We start from the raw sequence: 23,767 nt of genomic DNA on the forward strand, positions 1-23,767 counted from the left end.
ATCAAAGAGAATTCTCATTTTGTTCTGTCTCCTCCTTCTTTGTTAAAGCAACTGCTTAAGTTAAACAAGGGGAATTACATTTTTTTTCAGTAAATCCCTGGCATGACCTTGACACACTAGACAAGGAGAACATATGGAATGAAAACTTGCTGGGAAGTGAATTGTTGAACCATTGATTTTTAAGTTCCCAATGAAGTTTGGGAACTATTGCCCTAGACTTGTAGTATAATAACCCTTGCCACCGGCTTTACTGGAAAACTGTTACAGAAGTTCCTAACCAACTTCACATATTGTTTTTAGCAGCATATGATATGCAGACAGGTATCTGTGATCTTGCTAATTAATTTGAAGTCTTCTGTTCAGACCATTTTGTTAGCAATAGTCATATGGTCTGGGGAAGGTTTTCTGTTACATAATTAGTTTGGAAAGTAGAATAAGGAAGATTATCAGCTAACAAGGGATCAGTTGGTAAATACTAATCACCGTTGGTTTTTGCTGTAAATACATTGTAATTTGTAAAATATTTGGCTGTAAATTAGCTATCACAACATGAAATACATGAGTTCAGCATTTATACTACTTATAATTGTATATGTTTCTAGTTTAATCAGTGGGACCAGTAATAAGTTGTTCAAGCTCCAGAGATTTTCATTGGTAATACTAGTTTCTTCTTCCCTTAGCATTACCTACACATTGTCCCCATCATTTTTTATACTTGGCAGGCAGTCATGCAGAGCTGGGAGGATCTCCTGATCTCTTTGACTTGAAAACGTCCGGTTATGATGATCCTATCTTGGTATCTCGAACTAAAGGCATTGGAACGAAATTGCAGGTAACCCCTGGCATGCTCATACCAAAGCTGATGTTCTTTGCTGAGAATATTTAAAATAGCACAATATACAGTTATACTGCATACAACTCTGAGCATTATGAAGGTACAGGAGATATATCTATGCTGGAATAAAAGACCCGCAGCTGGCCTGGGTCACCCGACCTGGACTTGGGCTGTGGGACTAGAAGTTTCTGTGTAGATGTTTGGGCTTGGTCTGGAGCCCAGGCTCTGTGATCCTCAATTCTTGTTGGGTCCAAGAGCTTTGACTCCAGGATGATCCCAGATGTCTACATAGCAAATTTTACAGCCATGCACCCCAAGTCTGGTGAGCCTAAGTTAGCAGAATAAGGCCAACTCTGGGGTTGTGTCTAGACTGGCCAGTTTTTCCGGAAAATCAGCCGCTTTTCCGGAAAAACTTGCCAGCTGTCTACACTGGCCGCTTGAATTTCCGCAAAAGCACTGACGATCTCATGTAAGATTGTCAGTGTTCTTGCGGAAATACTATGCTGCTCCCATTCAGGCAAAAGTCCTTTTGTGCAGAACTTTTGCAAAAGTCCTTTAGCGCAAAAGGCCCAGTGTAGAAAGCTCAGATTTGTTTTCCGCAGAAAAGCGTCCATGCCAATCTAGACGCTCTTTTCTGAAAATGCTTTTAACGGAAAACTTTTCCATTAAAAGCATTTCCGGAAAATCATGCCAGTCTAGACACAGCCTGGGTGTTTAATTGCTGTGTAGAAATACCCTACAAGTCCAGTCAAATGATATGAAATGCTGCTATCACACACTCAGAACAAATGTCCTTTACCCACCAACACTCCCTTTCTCCCTATAGTCTCATCACCACCGAGTATGTTGCACTTCCTAGATTAAGCTGATTGAGCTGTGTGTGCAGGTGCATATGCTTCTTTGAGAGTAAATGGAGGTTCTAGAACGATGATGATCTTTTGGCTCTTGAATGTTTTCTGCTGCAAAAATCTGATTGGGGAGGCCTCAAGTACCCCCCCCCTCCGCAACCGCCCGCCAAATCAGCAGAGGACTGTCCCCAACTCTGGCTTGCATTCCTTTCCCAGCCTTCCTTGGTTGACAAGCATTTGCTGATACCCATCAATGCTGTTTGTCAGAGGGACGTGCAACAAAATTTGATGCTGAATGACTTAATGCCACAGTGCTCCTAGACCCCACTGGTCTAGGGTGAAAGAGACTTGGCTTTGCTAACTAATCCCAGATTTTGCATGTGAGCCCGATCCTGCACCCAGTGAAGCCAGTGGGGGTCTCTTGACTTATGTTTTCCTCTCAATCTTACCGCACTAAATTCTCTTGCGCCGGTGTTACTAAAGCAGTGTAGCGACATCAGTGCAACTCCTCAGTACAGACAGGACCTGACATTCAACCCTGCAGAGAATGTTTTTGTTAGTTTCATCCAGTGTAGCTGCAAATTACCAGGGTAAGCTGCACTGCTGCAACCCCTGATTCGCATCAGTGCACAGTGTCTGCATTAGTGATTGACACTGGCCTAACTGCACCGCCATATCTACACCCATGTAAACAAACCCATTTGTAGTTACACTGGTGTAAATGTAGGGAAGCTGTCAGTGATAGTTGTAATGGGAAGCAGAAGTGAATGGATGCAAGCAATGTGGTAATCTTAGAAAAACGTAAAAGTCTTGGGAACAAGAATTCATTGTGTGTGTTGATAAATTGTTTTGTGAGTTGCTTGATCGTGCTTTGGTACATTATTTTATCATGAAATATACTTGGGACCAAATAACAAAGGTCAGTCAAGTTTATTAATATGGTACAAGAAAAAGGTTCTGTATGATACCAGTTTCCAAAGAGCAGTCACATGCAAGGATCTTTCATTTACCTTTATGAAGAAAGTGTGACCACCTCTCCCCCAGTTACATATTTCAGCTGGCATTATTTATATGGTTTTACAAGATATACGTTTCTTTACACATTACTAAAATCAAACTGTTTGCTCCAGTTCCCTAACGTGTCCTGTTCCTTCCTTATCATCATTGTGGATATTAACATTCCAGATATTTTAATAAGATATAGGAAATGTGTCAAAGTCGAGATAGTTTCATTCTGAATGCTTACTTCAGCAAATGAAAGGAATGGAATACAGCTATGGAATACTTTAGCATTAGTGTACAAGATTATGGGGCAAGACATTTTAAGCAGTGATGTAGCCCAATGTTATTGATGCTTAATGCATATTAATGTACATGTGGTGCAATAAATGCATATTAATTATATATATATATATATATATATATATATATATATATATATATATATATATATATATATATATATATATATGTAGCCAGCGTATATTAGTCAACAGTGTGACTTTCAAGATTCCATTCAAGGTTCTGCATTCGAGTGAAACAGATCCAAGTTTCCATTAATGACAATAAAATGAGACTTCTTTATAAGAGAGGATCAGTGAAATATCACCTGAAGGAGGCAATCTCATTCATCCCTTTTACACCTAATAAAGCAGAAGATGCTCTTCAAGTTTTGCTGTGTTACTTAATGAAGGCAATGGACTAAGTAAATACAGAACACAAAACCATGACTGATGGATTAATGTTACCGTATTTTCCGGCGTATAAGATGACTTTTTATACTAAAAAACATCCCCCAAAAATCGGGGGTCGTCTTATACGCCGGGTATAAACATACAGGCAGTCCCTGACTTGCAGGTACGAACGGGGCTTTTCTCGCCCCGGAGGACACGGACTGCGGGACCTCGCAGTCTCGCCGCCCGTGTACTCCGGGGCGAGAAAAGCTGCTCCGCGTCTCCCTGGTCTGCAGACCAGGAAGACGCGGAGCAAAGACGCGGAGGGGCTCCGGCAGCTGCCCGAGCTGCCCTGCTGCCCGAGCCCCTCCGTGGCTTTGCAAAGCCTCGGGGGAAGCTGCCAGCGTCCTCAGAGGCTTTGCTCCCGGTGTCCCTGGTCTGCTGGGGACCGTCTCCAGCAGACCAGGGACACCGGGAGCAAAGCCACAGCCGCGGCGGGGTCCCGCGCCTCTGAGGCTTTGCCAGAGCAAAGCCTCAGAAGCGCGGCACTCCGCTGCCACTTCGGCTTTGCTCCCCGTGTCCCTGGTCTGCTGGGGGGGGGGGGGGCGCAGCTAGTGCGCCCCCCCCAGCAGACCAGGCTTTTGTTGTGGACCCTGGGGCAGAGCAGCTGGGGCGCTGCCGGTTGGCCTCTTAAGGGGGGTAGTCTTATACGGCGAGTATAGGCGAAAACCTATGTTTTAACTAGAAAATTAGGGGGTCGTCTTATACGCCCAGTTGCCTTATACACCGGAAAATACGGTATATAGATATTGATAGATACATACTGTATCAGGAAGAAACTGATGGATGCCCCATCCCTTTAGGACAATCTAATATTAGATTCGACACAGTATTTTAAAAAAACCGTACAGAACAGACATATTCTGTATAGGCAGACTCAGGAGGTGAACTAGATGATCTATTAGGATTTTCCCATTTCTGATTTCTATAGTGGATAGCTATAGATAACTATCTTATTTTCTTTCCTCTGGAAACCATGTCAGAACTTCTGTTTGCTTCCTATCACAGCTATAAATAAGGTCTCTTACTGTCTTGTTACAGATTGCACAGATGTGCCAGAAATATGACACTATTGGCCAGGACTTGGTTGCCATATGTATCAATGACATCCTGGCTCAGGGAGCAGAGCCCCTCTTCTTCCTCCACTATTTTGCCTGTGGGAATCCTGACACTGAAGTGAAACAAGCAGTCATTGCAGGAATAGCTGAAACTTGTAAAAAGGCAGGATACGCTCACCTGGGTACAAGCACTTATTTCCTATATGGGATTTGAAGGTTATGATATAAACTATTACTGTCGCTAGTGCACAGTACAGAGAAACAGCATAATTTATCTTTCATAGACACTGAATATGGTTCTCCTCTCTCTCTTACTCTGGCATAAATGGGAGCAGAATTTGAGCCACCAGATCCTTAGCACACTAAAAAAGTTTCGTTCCCTCTCCAAAATAGAAATATCCATTATGAGGAACTTTCCCCTCCTCTTCCCCCAACCCAAGAGTCACCATATTGATTTTGTCCCAGGAATTATTTTCCTCTTCCCAGTTCCCACTGTTCATTTTCGTAACTCAGAGCTTAACTGGCCTTTTGGTGGTTCCTTGGGGGTAGGAAACCCTTTTGCTATGAATGTGCAGTTTAAGCTGTGTCTGTAGCGACATTGAACACACCCCCAATCTGAGAAATGTCATCGATTCCACATTAGAAGTGAAATGTACTTACAGCTAGTGTTGCCTGATTTCTCCCTTCCTCCAGGTGGAGAGACTGCTGAAATGCCTGGTATGTCTCCTCAAGGAGAGTGCGATCTTGCTGGTTTTGTAGTTGGTGCTGTGGAACGAGGCCAAATGCTCCTGCAGCTGAAGAGAGCTGCTGAAGGGGATGTCATTATTGGACTAGCTTCTTCTGGGATTCACAGCCATGGATTTAACCTTGTAAGGAAGATTCTCTTAATGTCTTCCCTCCGCTACTCATCTCCAGTACCTGATGGATGTGGCCACCAGACATTAGGTATAATATAATACCTGCTTTTTAAAGGTGAACCTTTGTAGAAGTGAATTCAATTTAGTTTCTTTTCTTATATAGACACTGGCAGGGCTTTTAGGTCTTTAAATTGAATTTCCTGGTTATGATGGCTATCACTCCAGTTCTAGGCCCATGGTCATGCAGTTCTTTTCTTTCTGAGATCATCATCCATTTTCCCATTTCCTCACAGTGAGGTGACACTGCTTGTACGCCTTCCACGCTACTCTTTATAGGTTCTTTGTCCCAGAGAGAGCAAAGGGAATGCTGATAAAAAGATCACTTGTATTGCCTGATAAAAGAGTTTCTGTGTCGTTTTTCTCTCTAATGATTTTGTACATTTTTATTACAGGAGAACTATTGCTGACGCCAACCAAAATCTACAGCAAGGCTCTGTTGCCTGGCCTTCGTTCAGGGCACATGAAGGCCTTTGTCCCTATCACTTGTGGGGGGTTACTGGAAAGCATCCCCAGAATCCTACCTGAATCATTTAGTGTAATTTTAGGTAAGTGTAAAAGAACCGTTTCTGTTATAGGCAAATGGCCTGATATATTTTTTGACTGGTATTAAAAGAGATTTAGGGTATGTGTACATTCCACAGGGGCAGTGGTGGGGGAATCCCAGAAGTGACTCTCAGAGCCTGAAGCTACATGTTTGTAACCCTCTCATGCTGGGTTCAGGGGCCAGGCTCCCACTGAAGTAGGAACATCTCTACATTCTAAAGTGCTATTTTTAGTTCCGTAGCATGTGCTTGAGTCTGTAGAGCGGGTTGTTTTTTTGCAATGTGGACATAACCTGAGAAGTTAAGTACCTGATTTATAGGTACTTGGACATCTGAGTGGCTTAATGTGCATAAAGAGCAAGGACACAGTCTATAAATATCTTGCTTAAAATGTTTGTGTTATAGTTTTAACAAGTCTCAGCAAAGTGTGTAGCTGTTAAGCAGCATCTCTTTCTCAAAGGAGATTAAGAATTCATTACGATAGCCTCTGCTTCTCAAACAGCATAGTCAGATTGAACAATAAAAGCTTGATAAGGGGGCTAAATTATACATTTTGGGCTATAGCCTATATATATCTAATACAGGATTATGGAAAGGTAGTAGTTTCTCCACAGATAAGGATACCATCTCAGTTTCCATTACAAGTCTGATTTTGGCCATCAGCCAAAAAGCCACAGAATTCAACATCCGGCACAAAATTAACATACAATGTCTGTAGCTGAGATACAATTTCTATCAGATTTTAAGAAAACTGAACAAAGCTTTTATAAATTACAAGATATTAAAAATATAGGTGTTTAACAGGGTCCACAAAGTCATCTAATATTCTGTGTCCTTTAGGGAAAATGAAAACAGAAAGGAAAGAAATGAAAACTGAGTTGATTGTTTTCATTTACTTATGGCCAGGATAAAAAATGAGATGATAAAATTCTAATTTTAAAAGTAATTAGAATTTTATATCATGTCAAAATGGCATGTTGACTCTGTCTATAGCTCTCTTCCAGGGAAGAGAAATTTACAAAAGAGAGTTGTCAACAGAGATGTGTTCTAGCAAAGCTGGAGCTAATTAGACAAGTTTGTAAATTAAGACACCTAAAAAAGGTGTTCAGCACAGTTAGAATATTTTATCTAAAACTCTTTTGACAGACCTCAGCTTGAGGATGGGCAGTAGGAGCTAATTAAAGTTAGGTCTGTTGGGTTTCTATTTGCAATATGGTGCATGAGGCCAAGCTTCTCAACTTTTAGATGAAGGTTTAGAGGTTATTAAGTGTTCAGATTTGAGGTGGGTACAGCAGGAAAGTGATCCTGCCCCATGCTTTCTGCAGTGGTGGCTTCTGTCCTGTGGGCCTGGCTGACCCTCCCCAAACCTGAATGATGCTGCATCCTTGTGTCCCAGATCACAATCCCCAGCCTAGACCTGTCAGACAGGAGCCACCACAGCAGTATTGGGTAGGCTTGTCCTCTTACCTTAAATTTTCTGTAAGCTCCTCCCCCAGTCCTGCCACCGCCCAGCCACAGACCTGCTGCAGCTGGGGGAGAGGCGCCTACATCCTAGCCCAGGTGCTGCTGTGGGAGAGAGAACTAGGAAGTGTCATCTCTCCCTACCATAGCCCTGGGACAGCCTTGCACTCCAAATCCCTCATCCCCAGCCCCACCCCAGAGCTAGCACTCCTAGCCAGGACCCTCACCGCCGTGCACTCAGATACTCTGTCCCAATCTTGAGCCCCCTTCCACATTCGAAACCCCTCAGCCCCACCCTGCCATATTAATTTTGTTATGTGAACCAATATGGAGGTGATGAGGGCACACTGCTTAACCCCCTTTTCCCCAGCTCCTGTCCATCCTGAGATGCTATTAGCAGTACCAGGGTAGAGAATGAATAAATGTAATGGTAAGTCACAAAGAAAACCAAAGTGCAGTAGTGAGTTAGGGTATGTCTACACTACAGCGCTAATTCGAACTAACTTAGTTCGAATTAGTTAATTCGAACTGAGCTAATTCGAACTAACGTGTCTAGAACTAAAAACTAGTTCGAATTAGCGTTTTGCTAATTCGAACTAGCACGTCCACACTGATTGGACGCAGGGGGGCATTTAAGGGCGGCTGAAACCGGTTCTGGCAGGGCATCAGATCAGTAGTTGCTTTGTGTGGCTGCTGTCTGAGGCTCGAGCTTAAAGGGACCCCCCCGGACAGCCGGTTCTCAGCTTTTCCTGCTTGCTTGCCAACCTCGCCAAGGGACAGCAAAGCGTTGGTCTCTGTGCCCGCTTGTGTCGGTGCTTCCCTTTGGGGACGCCACCGCAGGTGGCAACATGGAGCCAGAGCTCGCCCTGCACCTTCTGGTGCACTTTCTGGACTTGCTGCTGCAAGCCTACCAGCAATGGCTCGAGGCTGCCTGGCACCACCTGGTGCACATCAGCCCCCTGCCTCTCCGCCTGGCCGCCCTGGGGGCCGTGGAGGAGCCGTGGCGGCGCCCCGGCACCGGCGTGCCCCGCCGCGTCTGGCGTCTGGACACCAGCACCGACTGGTGGGACCGCATCGTCCTGGAGTGCTGGGAGGACCGACAGTGGACCCAGAACTTCAGGATGAGGAGGGACACCTTCCTGGAGCTCTGCGAGTGGCTCGCCCCTGCCCTGCGCAAAAGGGACACTCGCATGAGGCCCGCCATCCCCCTCCAGAAGCAGGTGGCCATCGCCCTATGGAAGCTCTCCATGCCGGACAGCTACCGATCCGTCGGGAACCAGTTTGGCGTGGGGAGATCCACTGTCGGAGCGGTGCTCATGCAGGTACGGCACTCGTCGGCCACCGAGCCGGGTGGGAGGGGGGCTGCGAGGAGGGGATGGGCCGCCCCAGGGACAAAGGGGGGGCGGGAGGAGGCGAAAGCGCCCCGCACCAGAGGGGTAGGGCTGTCCCGGCCATACTACACGCCGCCAGGGGGGTTGCTACCGGGAGTGGGGCGCGGGGCACTGCCAGGGCACGAACGCTCTCAGCCACCTGGGCGCCCCACTGATTGGCGCTTTGCTGTGTCTCTCTCCGCAGGTGGTCAAGGCCATCAACCGGGTGCTGCTCCGCAGGGTGGTCCGCCTCGCCGACCCGGACGCTGTCATCCGGGGCTTCGGCGCCCTCGGCTTCCCCAACTGCGGGGGGGCCATCGACGGGACGCACATCCCCATCAGTGCCCCGGAACAACAGGCGTCCCGTTACGTGAACCGCAAGGGGTACTTCTCCATGATCCTGCAGGCCGTGTGTGACCACCGGGGCCAGTTCACGGACATTAATGTGGGCTGGTCCGGCAAAGCACACGACGCCCGGGTGTACCGCAACTCCTCCTTGTGCCAGTGGCTGCAGGCCGGGACCTTCTTCCCCGACCGCCACATCAGGGTCGGGGATGTGAACATGCCCGTGTGCCTGGTGGGGGATGCCGCCTACCCACTGCAGCCCTGGCTGATGAAGCCCTACACGGGGCACCTCAATCCCTCCCGCCAGGCCTTCAATGCCAGGCTGACCAGGGCCCGCATCGTGGTGGAGGGGGCCTTCGGGCGACTGAAAGCCCGCTTTCGATGCCTCCTCACCCGTCTGGACCTGGCTGAGCACAACATCCCTCCCGTGGTGGCAGCATGTTGTGTGCTCCACAATTTGTGTGAGCGGAAGGGGGAGGCTTTCCTGCCAGCCTGGATGGCTGAGGCTGACCGCATGGCTGGACACTACGGTCAGCCCCGCACCGCCGCCATCCGGGAAGCCCAGCGGGGGGCCATCCGGATCCGGGAAGCCCTGCGGGAGAGCTTTCTGGTGGAGGAGGACTGACCTCTCCCTTGCATGCCCCACTGGGGCCTTCTTCCACCCTCCCCCCCTTCCCCTTTTCCCTCCCTACCTACTGTAAAATAAAGACACCTGTTTTTCAAACAAAAACGTCTGTTTATTTAACATAAGTGGGGTGGGGGGAGGAAGGGGGCAGGGTGGGAGAGGGGAGGGGGAAACCTGGGATGAGGGAGCTGGAAGGGGAGGGAAGGGAGGAAGGGAAAGGAAAGCTCAGTGGTGGGAGTCCGGCTGCCTCTCCCGTCTCGCCACACTGCGGGTCCGGGGGCATCGGTGGGAAATGGTTGTGGAGGGGGGGCAGGAGGGACAGGGGGTGTGGAGGAAGCAGGAGCGGAAGCAGGAGCGGGAGCAGGAGGGGGAGCAGGGGGAGCAGGAGGAGAAGGGGGAGCAGGGGGAGGAGGAAATGGGAAGCGGTCGAGCAGGCTCTGGAGGTGGCCTCGCAGGGCACGGCCCTGCTCCTCCAGGGCCTCCAGACTCCTCCGGCGCAGCCTCAGGTCCTCCTGGACCCAGTGGTCCTGGGTGCGGAGCTGGTGGTCCATGAACCGGAGGTGCCGCCTTTGGTACTCCTCCTCGTTCCTGGCTCTCCTGCTTGCCCGGGCACGGGCAGCTGCTGTAGGCGGTGTGGTGCGCCCTGCAGGCCCAGGTGCTGCAGCTGTGGTGCAACAAGACCAGCGGTCAATTACCCCAGGGGCCCAGGTGTGTGAAACCCAGTTCCCCTCTGCAAGGCCAGGGCCCCTGCAGGATCCCCAGCTGCTGCTCCTTGGTGGGCCCTGCGGCCGCGTTCCTGTGGCTAGTGCGGAGATCGTGGACATTGGAGGCTTCCCCCCAAACCTCGATGAGGTCCACGATCTCCGCACTTGACCAAGCTGGCGCCCGCCTTTTGCTCCCCAGGGCAGGCTCCTGGGAGCCGCCAGGCTGGTCCTGGGGAGCAGTGGAGGGCTGGGTGTCATCGGGTGGCTGGCTCATGGTGTGGCAGGTGCAGGGTCTGCTGGCACGGGTCCTTGCAGCCTTGCAACTGGCACAAACTGTGTAGCCAGCCCGTGGCCCTTTAAGGGCTCCGGGGCCGGGAGGGGGGCAATAGAGTTTCCCTGGTGTTGGCCAGAGTGGCCACCAGGGAAAGCTGGGGAGGGCTAGCCTCCCACTAGTTCGAATTAAGGGTCTACACAGCCCTTAATTCCAACTAGCTAGTTCGAACTAGGCTTAATCCTCGTAAAATGAGGTTTACCTAGTTCGAACTAAGCACTCCGTTAGTTCGAATTAAGTTCAAACTAACGGAGCGCTAGTGTAGCGCCTATCAAAGTTAGTTCGAACTAACGTCCGTTAGTTCGAACTAACTTTGTAGTGTAGACATACCCATACTTACTAAAAAGTTTGGGAACAACTGGTCTGTAGCAAACTCCTCACCTGCATTTAGTCACTTTGAGACACCTGCTCAGCAGAAGGCAACCCCTGCACTTTCCACTATGGGTATGAATGGCCGGGGCTGGAGCTTCGTGTTTCTGACTGATCTGGGACAAATGTCACTTGGAGCTATCACTGCTCATCGACAGCAGTATGTTTTCTATAGGCTGTGCCAAGGTGTTAGCAATGCAGCTCCCATAAGCTTTAATGCAAGAGGTACACAGTGGTGGCCCGTCAATATAGGGGACCTAGGCGGTTGCCTAGGGCACGAAGATAAACTGCCGTTGAGGGCTTTAGAGGGAGGGGTGCCGATTGCTTGCCGATCACACATTTCACCTACAGCGCCGGCAGCTCGTCTTGGACCCTTCCTGGATGTACAGGAAGCTTTTAAAATGTAGAGGGATAGTACTGATTATACAGTGGTTTATATCCAACACTTACCAACACCATTTTCAGATGCTTGCAGTTGGCGGATACCTGAGATCTTCTCCTGGCTCCAAAAGGAGGGGAACCTCTCAGAAGAGGAGATGGCCCGTACGTTTAATTGTGGGATCGGCGCAGTCTTGGTGGTGGAGAAGGAGTTGGCTCAACAGGTTCTGAAGGATGTACAGAGGCATGAGGAAGCCTGGCTGATAGGAAATATAGTCTCAAGTCACACAGGTAACTCAGCTTCTTAACTTGGAATAAGACAAATGGAATTCCATTCATTAGAGCCTGATCCAAAGTCCACTGAAATACTGAAAAGCCATTAATTGACTTCAGTGGGGTTTCGATCAGGCCCTTAGAGATGCTCTATTTAAACTGTATACACAGTCACAAAGTAGATCAGTAAGGGTCCAGTCTTATGAGGTTCTGAGTAGGGATGTTAGATATCGTGTAACTGAATAGTTGTGTAATTGCATTAAATGTTAGCAGTTTCACGACTATTCGATAGGCCCCGGGAGCAGGGCCAGCAGCCAGGGCACTCCTGGCTCCACTCCTGGGGAGCCCCCTACTACCTTATACTGCTGCCTCTGAATCAGAGGCAGCAGCGCAGGATGACAGGCAGAGCTGGTCGTGAGGGGACCTAGTTTAAAAACCAGCTCCCCTTGTGGACCGGCTGTTGTCACCCTGCACTGCTGCCTCTCATACAGAGGCAGCAGCCGCGTCGGGGGGGGGGAGGGGTCTGAGGTCCACCAAGAACTTGGAACCCCCACTGATAGGCTGCTCTGCAGCAGCCCCTCTGTCCACAGTGGGCCCAAGCTCACCACGGACAGAGGCTGCTTTGCGGCAGCCTCCCCTGCCCCACTCCCCGCTGTTGCCTCTGATAGAGGCAGCAATACTGGGGGAGAGAGGGACAAGTGCACCGCAGAGCTGCTGCTGGGAAGGAACCGGCTTTTAAGCCAGCTCCCCCCAGCACTGGCTCCTGCCTGCCTCCCCAACCTCTGTAGGCAGCAGCAAGGGGGGGTGGCAGGCAGGTCCGCAGAGCTGATACTCCTGGGGAACTGGCTTGAAAGCTGGCTCCCTGCACATATCGGCTCCAGCCTGCGCCCCTCACCCTCTGCACTGCTGTCTCTCTATCAGAGGCAGCAGCACAGGGTGGCGGGGAGGGGAGGGGAGGCAGATCTGGTGCTTGTGGGTAGCCTGTTTAAAGCCAGCTTCTCACGGGCACCGGTTCCCATTTCCCCCCCTTGCTGCCTCTGATACAGAGGCAGTGGGGCGGGGGGAATGCGTGTAGTTGATAGAATTAACTGATAAGCCTATCTCACAGGCTTATCGGTTAATCGTATAGTCAACTACACATTGACATCCCTAGTTCTAAGCACTTACTACGAGACATCATGCTTTCACATGCACTTCCCCTCAGCTTAGCACCTGGGTCCTTCATTCTTAAGTATAGATAAAGTGAGAGAGAATTTGCTACTAGAGATGGACATTACTGAGTCAGTGGATAGAGAAGCCTGTAAAACTGTTCAAGACTCAGGCAAATCTCCCTAGTGTCTATAGATGTGTAGGTACTTTAATGTTATGACTGCAATAAAAATTAATTTTGTGGGTTATATTTTGCCAATATTTTGTCAACAAAATTCCCAGATGACTACAGCAACAATTATTTTGTGCAGTTACATGCTTGTGTTTTCCCACCTGGTAGTTAGATCATTCCTGAGTTAGGTGAATCTCTGTTAACTAGCTCCATCCACTGGGTGTTCATGAAGTGAAACTTTCACTAGGCTCTTTATAATCCACAAGCAGCAGCTTTCATAAGGGAGACCCAAGCAAGTCTTGGTTCAGTTGAGATTACTTTTGGCATCTCCTCTAGGGCAGTACAAGGGAGGGAGGGAGGGAGAGTGGGCAAGATAAAGGTTTGATATGGGATGAAAGAGCTCTGTTAATAGGTCTTTACTATTGTAGGTCCCAGTCTTGAAAACTGTTACAAATGAGTAACTTTATGCATGCATTCAATGGGATTAGTTAAGTTATTCATTTCTTTATTTCAAATATTGTGTAAGTAATGATGTTAGCATAAGTTCTCAATGATAGGGTTGCTTAGTCGATTCTGAATGGAAAAGTATTTTGATATTTTACTTTGAAGGATCTTCTCATGTCAAAGTCAAGAATCTCCTTAAAGCCTTGCAGTTAAATAGATTCCAGTTTCTGCAGAATGCTGCTGATGTGGACAGTCACCTCCATGTCAAACTCCAAAGAAGCAAAGTGACAGTAGCTGTTCTCATCTCTGGAACTGGTGAGTTTGCATTTTTCATTGCACAGGATGGCATCCAATACATGAAAAGGCCAAATTCAGCCCCATTGTAAGTGTGTTTGCATCCGCAGTTACTTCACTGCAGTTGTACTTAAACCAGGACTGAATTTAACCTAAGGTCAAAAATATGTTCTGTGCTAGCCAATGAAAAATGTACCTCGTGTCACAGGGTGGCTGGCCTTTCTGCCAGGAGATATGTCTCTCCCAATCTGTGACACAGTTGGCATGCCAGCCCAGGTGGAGAGAATGAATTAGTTCCATGGCAGCCAGTCATGCGACTAAAGTAGGCCTCTGGGAATGAGGGACTGCTGAGTGAAACTACAAGAAGAGAAGTCTCCTTCAGTGGTCCCTGAGGAAGACAGTTGGTGCTGGGCAGAAAGACCCAGTGGGGAATTTCATTTTCATTTTTGGGAGAAGACCAAAAAGTCAGGCCAGGCCAGGCCAGGCCTTGTCTTTTCCATTGTGTCCATTAGGAACAAAGGAAGAGACAGATGGGGAGGAGGGGCTGTGCCAAGCTTAAATGGAGGATTTGTTGTTGTGTTTGTTTGGAACTTTGTTAACAAAACCAGATCCCAGGATGGGCTGTTATTAGACTTGTGGAAGTCTCTTTTGAGTTATTGAGTTTCCACGAGGGGAAACTGAGGTAGGGGATCACAGAGTCTCTCGTTGACCACAAGGGAGAGTGCAGGAGGCATCTGACCCTGTTGCATACCGCCAGACAACAAATTCATTAGTCCTTTCCTATTTGAGTGCTTGAAACATTGAGTAATGATAACACATTGGTGCTACCTTGCAAAATCAAATCCAACTCGTGTCAATAGTGATCACAAATTATTGGCTAGTGGCTATTTGGTGAAGTGAATTGCTAATCTGTCTGATTCTCAATGGATAGAAACCAGCACCATCACAATTGGCATTACCTGGTATCACTACTAGCACTTTCAGGGTTGGTCTATGCTAGAACAGCGGTTCTCAAACTTTCTGGGCTCCGGAGCCTTTTACAAACGTAAAAATTTATGCGACGCCCCAGCGGTCCACTGATTGTATGTGTTGTACCTATCGATGTTTCCAGTTGTCAGCCTCGTGGAGCCCCTGGAGATGTCTCGCTCCACGGAGCACAGTTTGAGAAACACTGCGCTGGAAAATTAGATTGACCCAATTATGTTGCTCAAAGGTGAAAAAAAATCCACAATCTTGAGTGACATAGTTAAGCCAACCGAACTCTAGTGTCAAAAGTGCTAGGTCAACCGAAGAACTTGTCCATCAACATAGCAACTGCCTCTTGGGAAGTGGTTTAATGACAGTCACAGGAGATCTCCTGAAGCACTACAGCAGCATAGCTGTACCACTATAGCATTTCAAGTCTAGACAAGCCCTCAAAAGAGGTCAGGGACTGCATACACATGAAGACTGAACTGTGCTGCCATCCTAGAGGGGCTCCCTCTAGGCAGGTCATGTCTGGAACATGTTGCAACAGCTGTGGGAGGAAGCTTGTACTGGCTACAGCTGTAGTATTCTTGTTGTGTGGTTTAACAGGACTTAGGTCCCAAAGGCTGTCTACCTGGCACTCATCCTTAACATAAATTTCACTCATCAGAGCGGACCAGAGATGGGGCCAACCTGCCTCCCTACAATGAGTCACTAGGCCCCTGCTCTGGTTTGGAGAAGCCAGTCCCAGAGTTCAGCCCAAGCCTCAGTTCAGGGCGGGGCAGATATCGAGTCACTGAGCTCAGCCGGTCTGCAGGCAGATCAGGGAAATTATTCCGTTCTAGGTAGGTGGAGAAGTAGGTTGCCTCCCCCAAAGGGTGAGAGGCAGGGGGTGCAGGCCCTCCCACTCCACTGTGCCCAGCCCAGGGCCTGAAGGCAACAGTCTAGTCTGCCTCTGAGTCAGTGGGGAGTCCATACCGCCATGCATTCACTCCAGCTATCCCTGGGAAACACCGTACTCCTCCTCCAGGGGTACCAGCAGTCTCAGGGATCGGGCAACACTTGCTACTTCTCGGGATCCATGTCTGTAACCCAGGTCAGTTGCAGGCTTCCCCCCGATCGGTGTCAAGCAGTGGTCCAGGCTTATTGTCCTCTGCCTGTGGGCTCACCTGAGTCTCCCACTCTGAAGAACCAGGAGGAACATCCATCTCCTCTGATGGCTGGGCTCCAACTGAGCTCCCAGTTCCAGTCTTTAGATTTCTGGCCCCACTGCTCTGCTTCCAGGGTGTGGGGCAAGAGTGATCTAACTCTGCTCACCGTGGCACATTGAAGTGCCCCTTCTGGGTTAGAGGGGGGCCATCCGCCTTTCTACACACACATAAAAACTGAAAAAATATTAAAAATTATATAAAAATATGAATGGGGGATAACATGGCTGGCAGGATTTGCATGTAATGGAAATTTCAGAATGTGTAGGGTGACAGAGGTGAAAACAGACTGCCAAAATATTTGTAAAAGTAGTACATTGTTCAATAACAGCCAACATGGAACACTCCTGACTTTTTTTATTTAGGAGCAGGTATTATCTCCAGTGCCCTCTCTTGGTAATTTTGCTAGGCACAGGAGAAGAGGATTAATAGAACATAGTGGCTGGAGTATTATGTATAACATTCATACCACCTGGCCCCTGCTCTTCCCCTGGACAACATCTGCAGCTGGACTTGTGCATTTTATAGTGAGTTTTCTTGCAAAAGGGGCCCTTTACAACTCTGGAGAAGGAGACAGATTTTGCCCGTTCATGTATGTGAGCTCTTCTGGTCACTTGCTGTTAGGAAATTGTTGCAATACATGTGCCAACCTTGGAGTCACCAGAAGGCAGGGGCGGATATAGGGCAGGGTGAATGGGGCAGCCGCCTCAGGCCCCGCGCCTCAAAAAGCCCCGCGCATGCGCCGTAGCAAAGGGGGGCCCCGCGGAAATATACTACCCGGGGTCCCGCAAAATGGTCATCTGCCCCTGCCAGAAGGAAAGCTGGTTTCAAATTGTTGCAGACATTTTATTAACAAATTTTGTTTTCCCTGGATGCTAAAGTTGGTTTTGGCTTTCTTTCCTTGAGAATGGGGGCATGGGAGGAGGGGGTGAATAATCCACTGGCTCAAGAGCAGCTGTACCACAGCCCTGGTTCCAGTCTCCAGTTGGATACTATAGCCAGTCCCAGCACATGGGGGAACTGCCTATTGCCTGCAATGTGGCCCCACCTCCAGGACTGGAGCCAGGCCGTGGTGCTATTTTTAGTACTGCGGCTCTGGCCCCAGCAGCCACCACGCAGCCCCAACCCCAGATGCTCCCGGGGAGGGGCTACATGGGCTGTGTCTACACTGGCCACTTATTCCGGAAAATCAGCCGCTTTTCTGGAATAACTTGCCAGCTGTCTATACTGGCCCCTTGAATTTCTGGAAAAGCACTGACGATCTACTGTAAAATCATCAGTGCTTTTCCGGAAAAACTATGCTGCTCCCGTTCGGGCAAAAATCCTTTTCCGGAAAACTGTTCCGGAAAAGGGCCAGTGTAGACAGCACAGATATCTTTTCCGCAAAAAAGCTCCAATCGCGAAAATGATGATCAGGGCTTTTTTGCAGAAAAGCGCGTCTAGATTGGCACGGATGCTTTTCCGGAAAAAGTGCTTTTCCGGAAAAGCATCCTGCCAATGTAGACGCGCTTTTTATGGAAATACTTATAACGGAAAACTGTTCTGTTTTAAGCATTTCCGGAAAAGGATGCCAGTGTAGACGTAGCCATGGTGTGTGGCTGCCCTCTGTGCCACGCATGAAGCCAGGTCCATAGTGAGACTGTCCTTACTGAGGCAGCCTCACCCCAGCCCTGGTTCCAAATCTGGCAGACACCACACTACTGCTCCTGGGCAGGGCTGTGCAGCAGGGGCAGCTGCTCTGGTGTCAGCCGGGACTGCACGGTGGTGGCAGCTGTTCCAGTGGTGGCTGGGGCCGCATTGCAGGCACAAAGTGTTTGAAATTTTGTCGTCTTTTCCATAACAGTAACTATTATCCTTCTTTTAAAAATCCCAAGATACTGCAGTTTGTTTTAGGGGGGTATCAAAATTAAAGGCTGATTTTATTTATTCTAGGTTTTCATTCAGAATAAAATTCACATAACCATGTTCAAAATCCTTATGAAAATTAGGGGCCAAAGTGTCCTATTTAAATTTCAGATTATACACCAGTGCTAAACACACAACCTCAAATAGAACTCTGTAGCATTCTGAACAAGCACACATGACCTCAATGTTGGTGCACAAGACAAAACTCACTCGGCTCACGGGTAGAAAATCTTAGAGGGAACACTGGTCATGACAGATGTATATCTCACATGTTCTGTATCAAAAAGCAGGGAGGAGCAATAGTCATTACTGCCTCCTGCCTGAATCTCGGCTATTCTCAGTCATCATAGATTATCTGCTGGATCTGAAAAAATTGGGGTTATCAGTTTCATTTAAGGTCCATTTGGTCACAGAATCAGCCTTGCATTCTGTGGTAAAAGGATTCTCCGTATGTGCTCATCCAGTATCATCTGAGTTTACTAAGGTTTGGAGAATCTCTATCCCCCCCCTGTTGGAGACCCCACTCTGACCTGGCACCTCAACTTGGTACTCATTTACTTTTATGAGACCTTCATTTGAACCTGTGGCAAGCTGTTCTCTGTTCCATTTATGTATGAAGACCGCCTTTGTAGAAGCCATCACATCAGCCTGTATCATTGGAGAATTTGAAATTGTGATGGCAGATCTATCCCTACCCCTTGAATGATATTGAAGGACAAAAGTGTCTTTATATCCACACCCTACATTCTTACCTAAGGTTCTCTTGGAATTCCATCTTAACCAATCCACTCATCCACCAGTATCTTTTCCAAAGCCACTTAATTGTCTTCAGAAGTCTTGTTTTCATATCCTAGATATTAGAAGGACATTCACTTTCTACTTAGGTGGGACCAAGCAACCTAAAAGTCATATAGGCTCTTCATCTCTTTTGCAGGTAGATCCAAGAGACCCGTGATCTATGCCCAGATTATTGAGAAGAATATCTGGATGTATTAGCACTTGTTAAGATGCCGCAGGTCTTCACCCCCCAAAGAGCGATAGCACATTAGATCAGATCATAAGGGAATTCCACAGTATTACTTAAGAACATGTCAGTACCTGCAATATTTAGGACTACTACATGGGCTTCAGGTCAAACATTTTTTCAAAACATTATACTTTAACCCAAGCTGTCAGAGCCACTGTGATACTTGCGTCTGCAGTAATATCTCCACTTCTAGACTCAATGCCGAAGCTCCCTCTACCCACACAGAGGATACTGCTTGGAAGACACCTGAAGTGGACCCTAAGGGTGACTGCTTGAAAGAGATTACTCACCTTGTGCAGTAACTGTGGCTCTTTGAAATGTCTCTCCCTATGGGTGCTTCGCTACTTGCCATCCTTTTCTGCTTCTGTCTTTTCCCTACAGGGTATTTCCATATAGCCTCAGGACATGGCACGATGAGGCATAGGGCACATGTGAAGGCCAAATGGACATTGCTAATCAAAGTCTCTGATTGCAGGCTTGAGAGGTGCATGCGCCCAGATGTTTAGCACGCATATGGACACGTGCCTCAAAGAATGGCAGTTAAAGCACAAAGCGAGTAGACTCTTCTTCTGCCTCCTGTTTATAAGACCACTTGTTCTTTTCTTTAATTTGAGGTACAAGCCTTGAAGCACTTATTGCTTATGCAAAAGAACCAGCAAGCTGTGCTCAGATAGCTCTTGTCATCTCTAACAAGTCTGGGGTGGAAGATCTGAGAAATGCAGCCCGTGCTGGAATTCCCACCAGGGTAAGGACATCCATTTCCTTTCAATCACCAGAGAAACAGCTATCGCTTTTACAAATCTGGGGGAAGTTTTTTTCACTAATAATTCTTGTCCCACATTTATTTATCCTTTATATGGTAGGTTGTTAGCTATGTATAAAATAATGGTAACAAACAGCAAAGATCAAATCCAGAGTCATATAGGGACCTGATCCAATGCTCAAGGAGGTCAATCGGAATCTTTCCATTAACATCAGTGAGTATTAGGACCTCAATTCAGTAAAGGGTTGAAGTGTGTGTATTGAAATCAGTAGGACTAGCCCCATGCAGCTTACTGCTTTCATTGAAAAGAGGAAGAAGAAATCAATAAAATGTCCTTTTTTTGGACCATCTGTGCACACTTTCCCCTTGTGTACAGCATTTATCCATTCGCCTCTGGAGCATGTAGTGAATATCTGCATAAGAAGTTCTCCTTTATTTCACACCATCCTCAATTACTTTCAATAGCAACGTGAATCTCATTGTGTTACTCTTATTCAGATTAAGTAGAACCTCACTGCCCAAGGAGTCCCATTGATTTCAATTGTGTAACATACACATATAGTCGAAAAATAATTGCACACATTGAGAACAGTGATATCAGCTAGGGATTTCTGACATAAAACACAGTGAGCCAAAACCATGTTTTTATTCTAACGCTAGAAAGCTTACCCAGCGTTACTGGGGTCCCTCAGGGCCGGGGGCTGGCGGTGCTGGAGGTACAGCAGTCAGGGTATGGGATGGGGGGGCTCAGAGCAGGAGGTAGGGGTGCAGGAGTCAGGGCAGCAGGTTGGGGGCTTAGGCCTGGAGGTTGGGAGTTCTGGGGGGCTCACTGGGGATGCCCACAAAGGTGAGGACGACACTAGATGCTGCAGCCTGCTCCAGCTCCTCTGGGGCCAGGGTTGTGGTGCCCAGCCCCAGCCACTGGCCCCTTCGGGGAGTGAAGGGGTCAGGGCTATGGTGCCTGGCCCCGGCCACCAGCTCCTTCAGGGCGGTGGTTGGCACTGTGGTATCCAGCTCTGGCTGCTATAGATTGCTACTATACATAAGCACTAGCAAGGCTATAACTTTTTTAAAAAGTGCTCATATGTTTTGGCATGAGTCTATTTTGATTTTCTTTTGTTCTCCAAAGCGTTTACCCTTATGCTTACATGTTGAGTCACTTTTAGTAGTTTGGCTTTGGTTGTTTTTACTGTTTTAGGTAATTGACCATACATTGTATGGAAGTCGCTCAGAATTTGACAGCACAATTGACAGAGTCCTTGAAGAATTCTCTGTTGAGCTGATCTGCCTTGCAGGTTTTACGAGAATTTTGTCCAGTGCTTTTATTAGAAAGTGGAATGGTAAGAAACCGGAGTAAACAATTGTTAGCAATGACTATGAAAGAGGTATGAAAAATGTCAATGCTTGGGGCCTATTTAGCTTCTTTGGGGCAAGATTCGAACACTTTTGTCATATTTTAGCATGTTTCTCTGCATATAGGTGCATTTAAATCAGTGGGGAGTACTGTATGTTTTTATTCCTTAAATTCATTCACTCAAATCATGGAACTATGAAAAGGATAAGATGCTACCCAAAGAGCTAAACTGTGTCCTGAGCAATGGGGAGGCACAGAGCAAAAAGGTATCTCGCATCATGGCAGCAGCAGAGGAAGGAAAGTAGGGTCCCTAGAGTCCCTAAGCTCCTCTGACCCCATGCAGGGGAGCAGATGGAAGGTTGGTTCTATCCCTTGCAATGCACCTGGTGGCACATCTGGGCCAGTGTGCAAAGGGGGACATGCTGTGCTGAGTACAGCTCTGGGGCAGCTTACTGCTTGCTAAGACTAGCCCAGGAATTGAGAGGGAGACTGAATTTTCAAGTCCCTCCTGAGTTGCTTTGTGAGCAACACTGCAGTGCCCTGCCCCTTACTCTGTGCTTGAGGTAGAATCATGATGGAGGCCAGAATGAACAAGGTTATTAGAATCTGACCCACAGGGTACATGTACACTGCAGTCAAAGACCTGTGGCATAGCTGCAGCTGGGCAGTATCATCTGATTCAGGCAGTGGGGCACATAACTGCATTGTAGATATTTGGGCATAGGCCGTAGGCCAGGCTCTGAAACCCTCCCATTTGCAGATGTCCAGGCCTGAACTTTTACACTGCTGCTTTTAGGCTCACAAGCCTGAGTCAATTGAGCCAGGTGCTGAGACTCTATTCCACTGGTTTCTTATTGCAGTAGAGACCAAGATTCCTGTCATAGATGCCTCCTCCCCAGCAAGGCCTGGGAATGTGCACTCCCTAGCTCTGAAAGCTGCTGTGTGTTAGCAGTGACTCAATTCCTGGGGCCTGAGAGGTTATTCCTTTTATTCCAACCTTTTTATTCAGACAGCCCTGCTGTGCCCGTGTGGGAGTAATCTGTCATCCTTTCCTGTTTGAAGACTACATCTTCATTGTAGTCTCTGCATTGGCACAATAGCAACGCTGCTGAGCCTACTCTCTCCCCCCCCAGTTCCCTTTATGCAGAGTTGTGAGCTGAATATGTAATGTAAGGGGTAGAGGGAGCCTTCCTTATGACTCCTTCCTCCCATCTGTATCCACGGGAGGACAAGTGACTATATCTTGTCCTTATGTGAAATTGGCTCGCAGCAGTTGTACTTTGCTGTCCTTGGCCCTGGAAATGTAATAGTTCCTAAACTATTCCCTATTCCTAGTCCCTTCATCTGTGCTTTTGCATTTGAACTCTTGTGTACCTTAGTAAGTTCTGATTGCTGTTCAGAGCCTTCCAGATTGTTGAATTAGACCTAGTGCCATGAGCTTTTGCCTACAGCTATGTTATTAATTGACTGTCATAAATGTTTTCTATTTTAAAAGAACTGTAGCTTAATTTTTTATTCTGTTTTAAATGATTGATAGGAAAAATTTTGAACGTTTGTCCATCACTCTTACCTTCAGCCAAAGGGGGAAATGCCCAGAAGCAGGTACTACAAGCAGGAGCCAAAGTCACTTGGTGTACAGTACGTTTCGTACTAGTAAGTATTCTTCTGCCTATAAGAATTATTCTAACTCTTGAGGCAAATGATGAATATATTTGATTGTATCACAATAACAAATGTATAAAAGTTATCCAGATAACATGAGTGTAATGACTTTGTAACTGGAAATACTGGAATTATTACCAATTACACAGGAAGAGTTGGAAGTTAATTTTCTGTGAGATGAACTTATGAATAGGATTGTGCACATATGGGTCCCAGTCTATTAAAGAACCTATGCATGTGTTACCTGTGCATGTGAATAATCCCACAGATGCCCTTCCCCAGTGATCAATCCCTTATTATTGCCTTATTTCTGTTGCCCTCCTTCCCTTCACAATAGAGCAGTGGTCACCAACCTTTTTGACCACAAGATCACTTTTTCAGTTTGGGTACGTCTAGACTACCGGGTTTTGTCGACAGAAGTTTTGTTGACAGTATCTGTCGACAAAACTTCTGTCGACAAAGAGCTTCCAGACACATTGAGTTCTGTCGACAAAGCAAGCTGCTTTGTCGACAGAACACTGTAGTCTAGACGCAACCCTACAGGCAATAACACCTTCTGTCAACAGAACTCTGTCGACAGAAGGTGTTATGCCTCGTAAAATGAGGTTTACCAGCGTCGACAAAACTGCTGAGTTCTGTCGACGTTATGTCGACAGAACTCAGCGATAGTGTAGACGCTGGTATAGTTTTGTCGACAAAAGTCCACTTTTGTCGATAAAACTCAGTAGTCTAGACACACCCTAAAAGTGCAATGTAAGATCTACCTCAGACCCAAATACCCTTGTCCCATTTCCTTCCTGCCCCTTCTTTGAGGCCCTGCCTCTACTCCACCCCTTCTCTGAGGCCTCACTCACCCTGCTCACTCCATCTCCCTTCCTCCCACATCTTCACTCACTTTCACTAGACTGGGGTAGAGGTTTAAGGTGCAAGCTCTGATCTTGAGCCAAGGAGTTTGGAGTGTGGGAGGGGCTCCGGGCTTAGCCAAGGGTGGGGGATTGGGTTCCAGGAGGAGTGTCAGGGTGCAAGCTCTGGGA

At 47.6% G+C, this 23,767-nt stretch overlaps 1 protein-coding gene across 2 annotated transcripts in view; it reads left to right on the plus strand.

The window, feature by feature from the left end:
* The window catches only part of LOC102461235 (trifunctional purine biosynthetic protein adenosine-3-like), a 56,325-nt gene that overhangs the window by 28,230 nt on the left and 4,328 nt on the right, over positions 1–23,767 (plus strand). The window contains exons 12-20 of one of the 2 annotated variants that reach the window (XM_025186105.3): positions 723–832; positions 4,458–4,656; positions 5,168–5,419; positions 5,784–5,936; positions 11,604–11,807; positions 13,720–13,869; positions 19,569–19,699; positions 20,916–21,057; positions 22,609–22,724. In XM_025186105.3, the coding sequence (XP_025041890.3) occupies positions 723–832; positions 4,458–4,656; positions 5,168–5,419; positions 5,784–5,936; positions 11,604–11,807; positions 13,720–13,869; positions 19,569–19,699; positions 20,916–21,057; positions 22,609–22,724 (1,457 nt within the window). The remainder of the gene's footprint in view (positions 1–722; positions 833–4,457; positions 4,657–5,167; positions 5,420–5,783; positions 5,937–11,603; positions 11,808–13,719; positions 13,870–19,568; positions 19,700–20,915; positions 21,058–22,608; positions 22,725–23,767) is intronic. The other variant, XM_025186106.3, reaches the window with a different exon arrangement.

This window comes from Pelodiscus sinensis, chromosome 1, assembly GCF_052426305.1.
Source record: "Pelodiscus sinensis isolate ZL-2025 chromosome 1, ASM5242630v1, whole genome shotgun sequence".
Taxonomy (NCBI): domain Eukaryota; kingdom Metazoa; phylum Chordata; order Testudines; family Trionychidae; genus Pelodiscus; species Pelodiscus sinensis.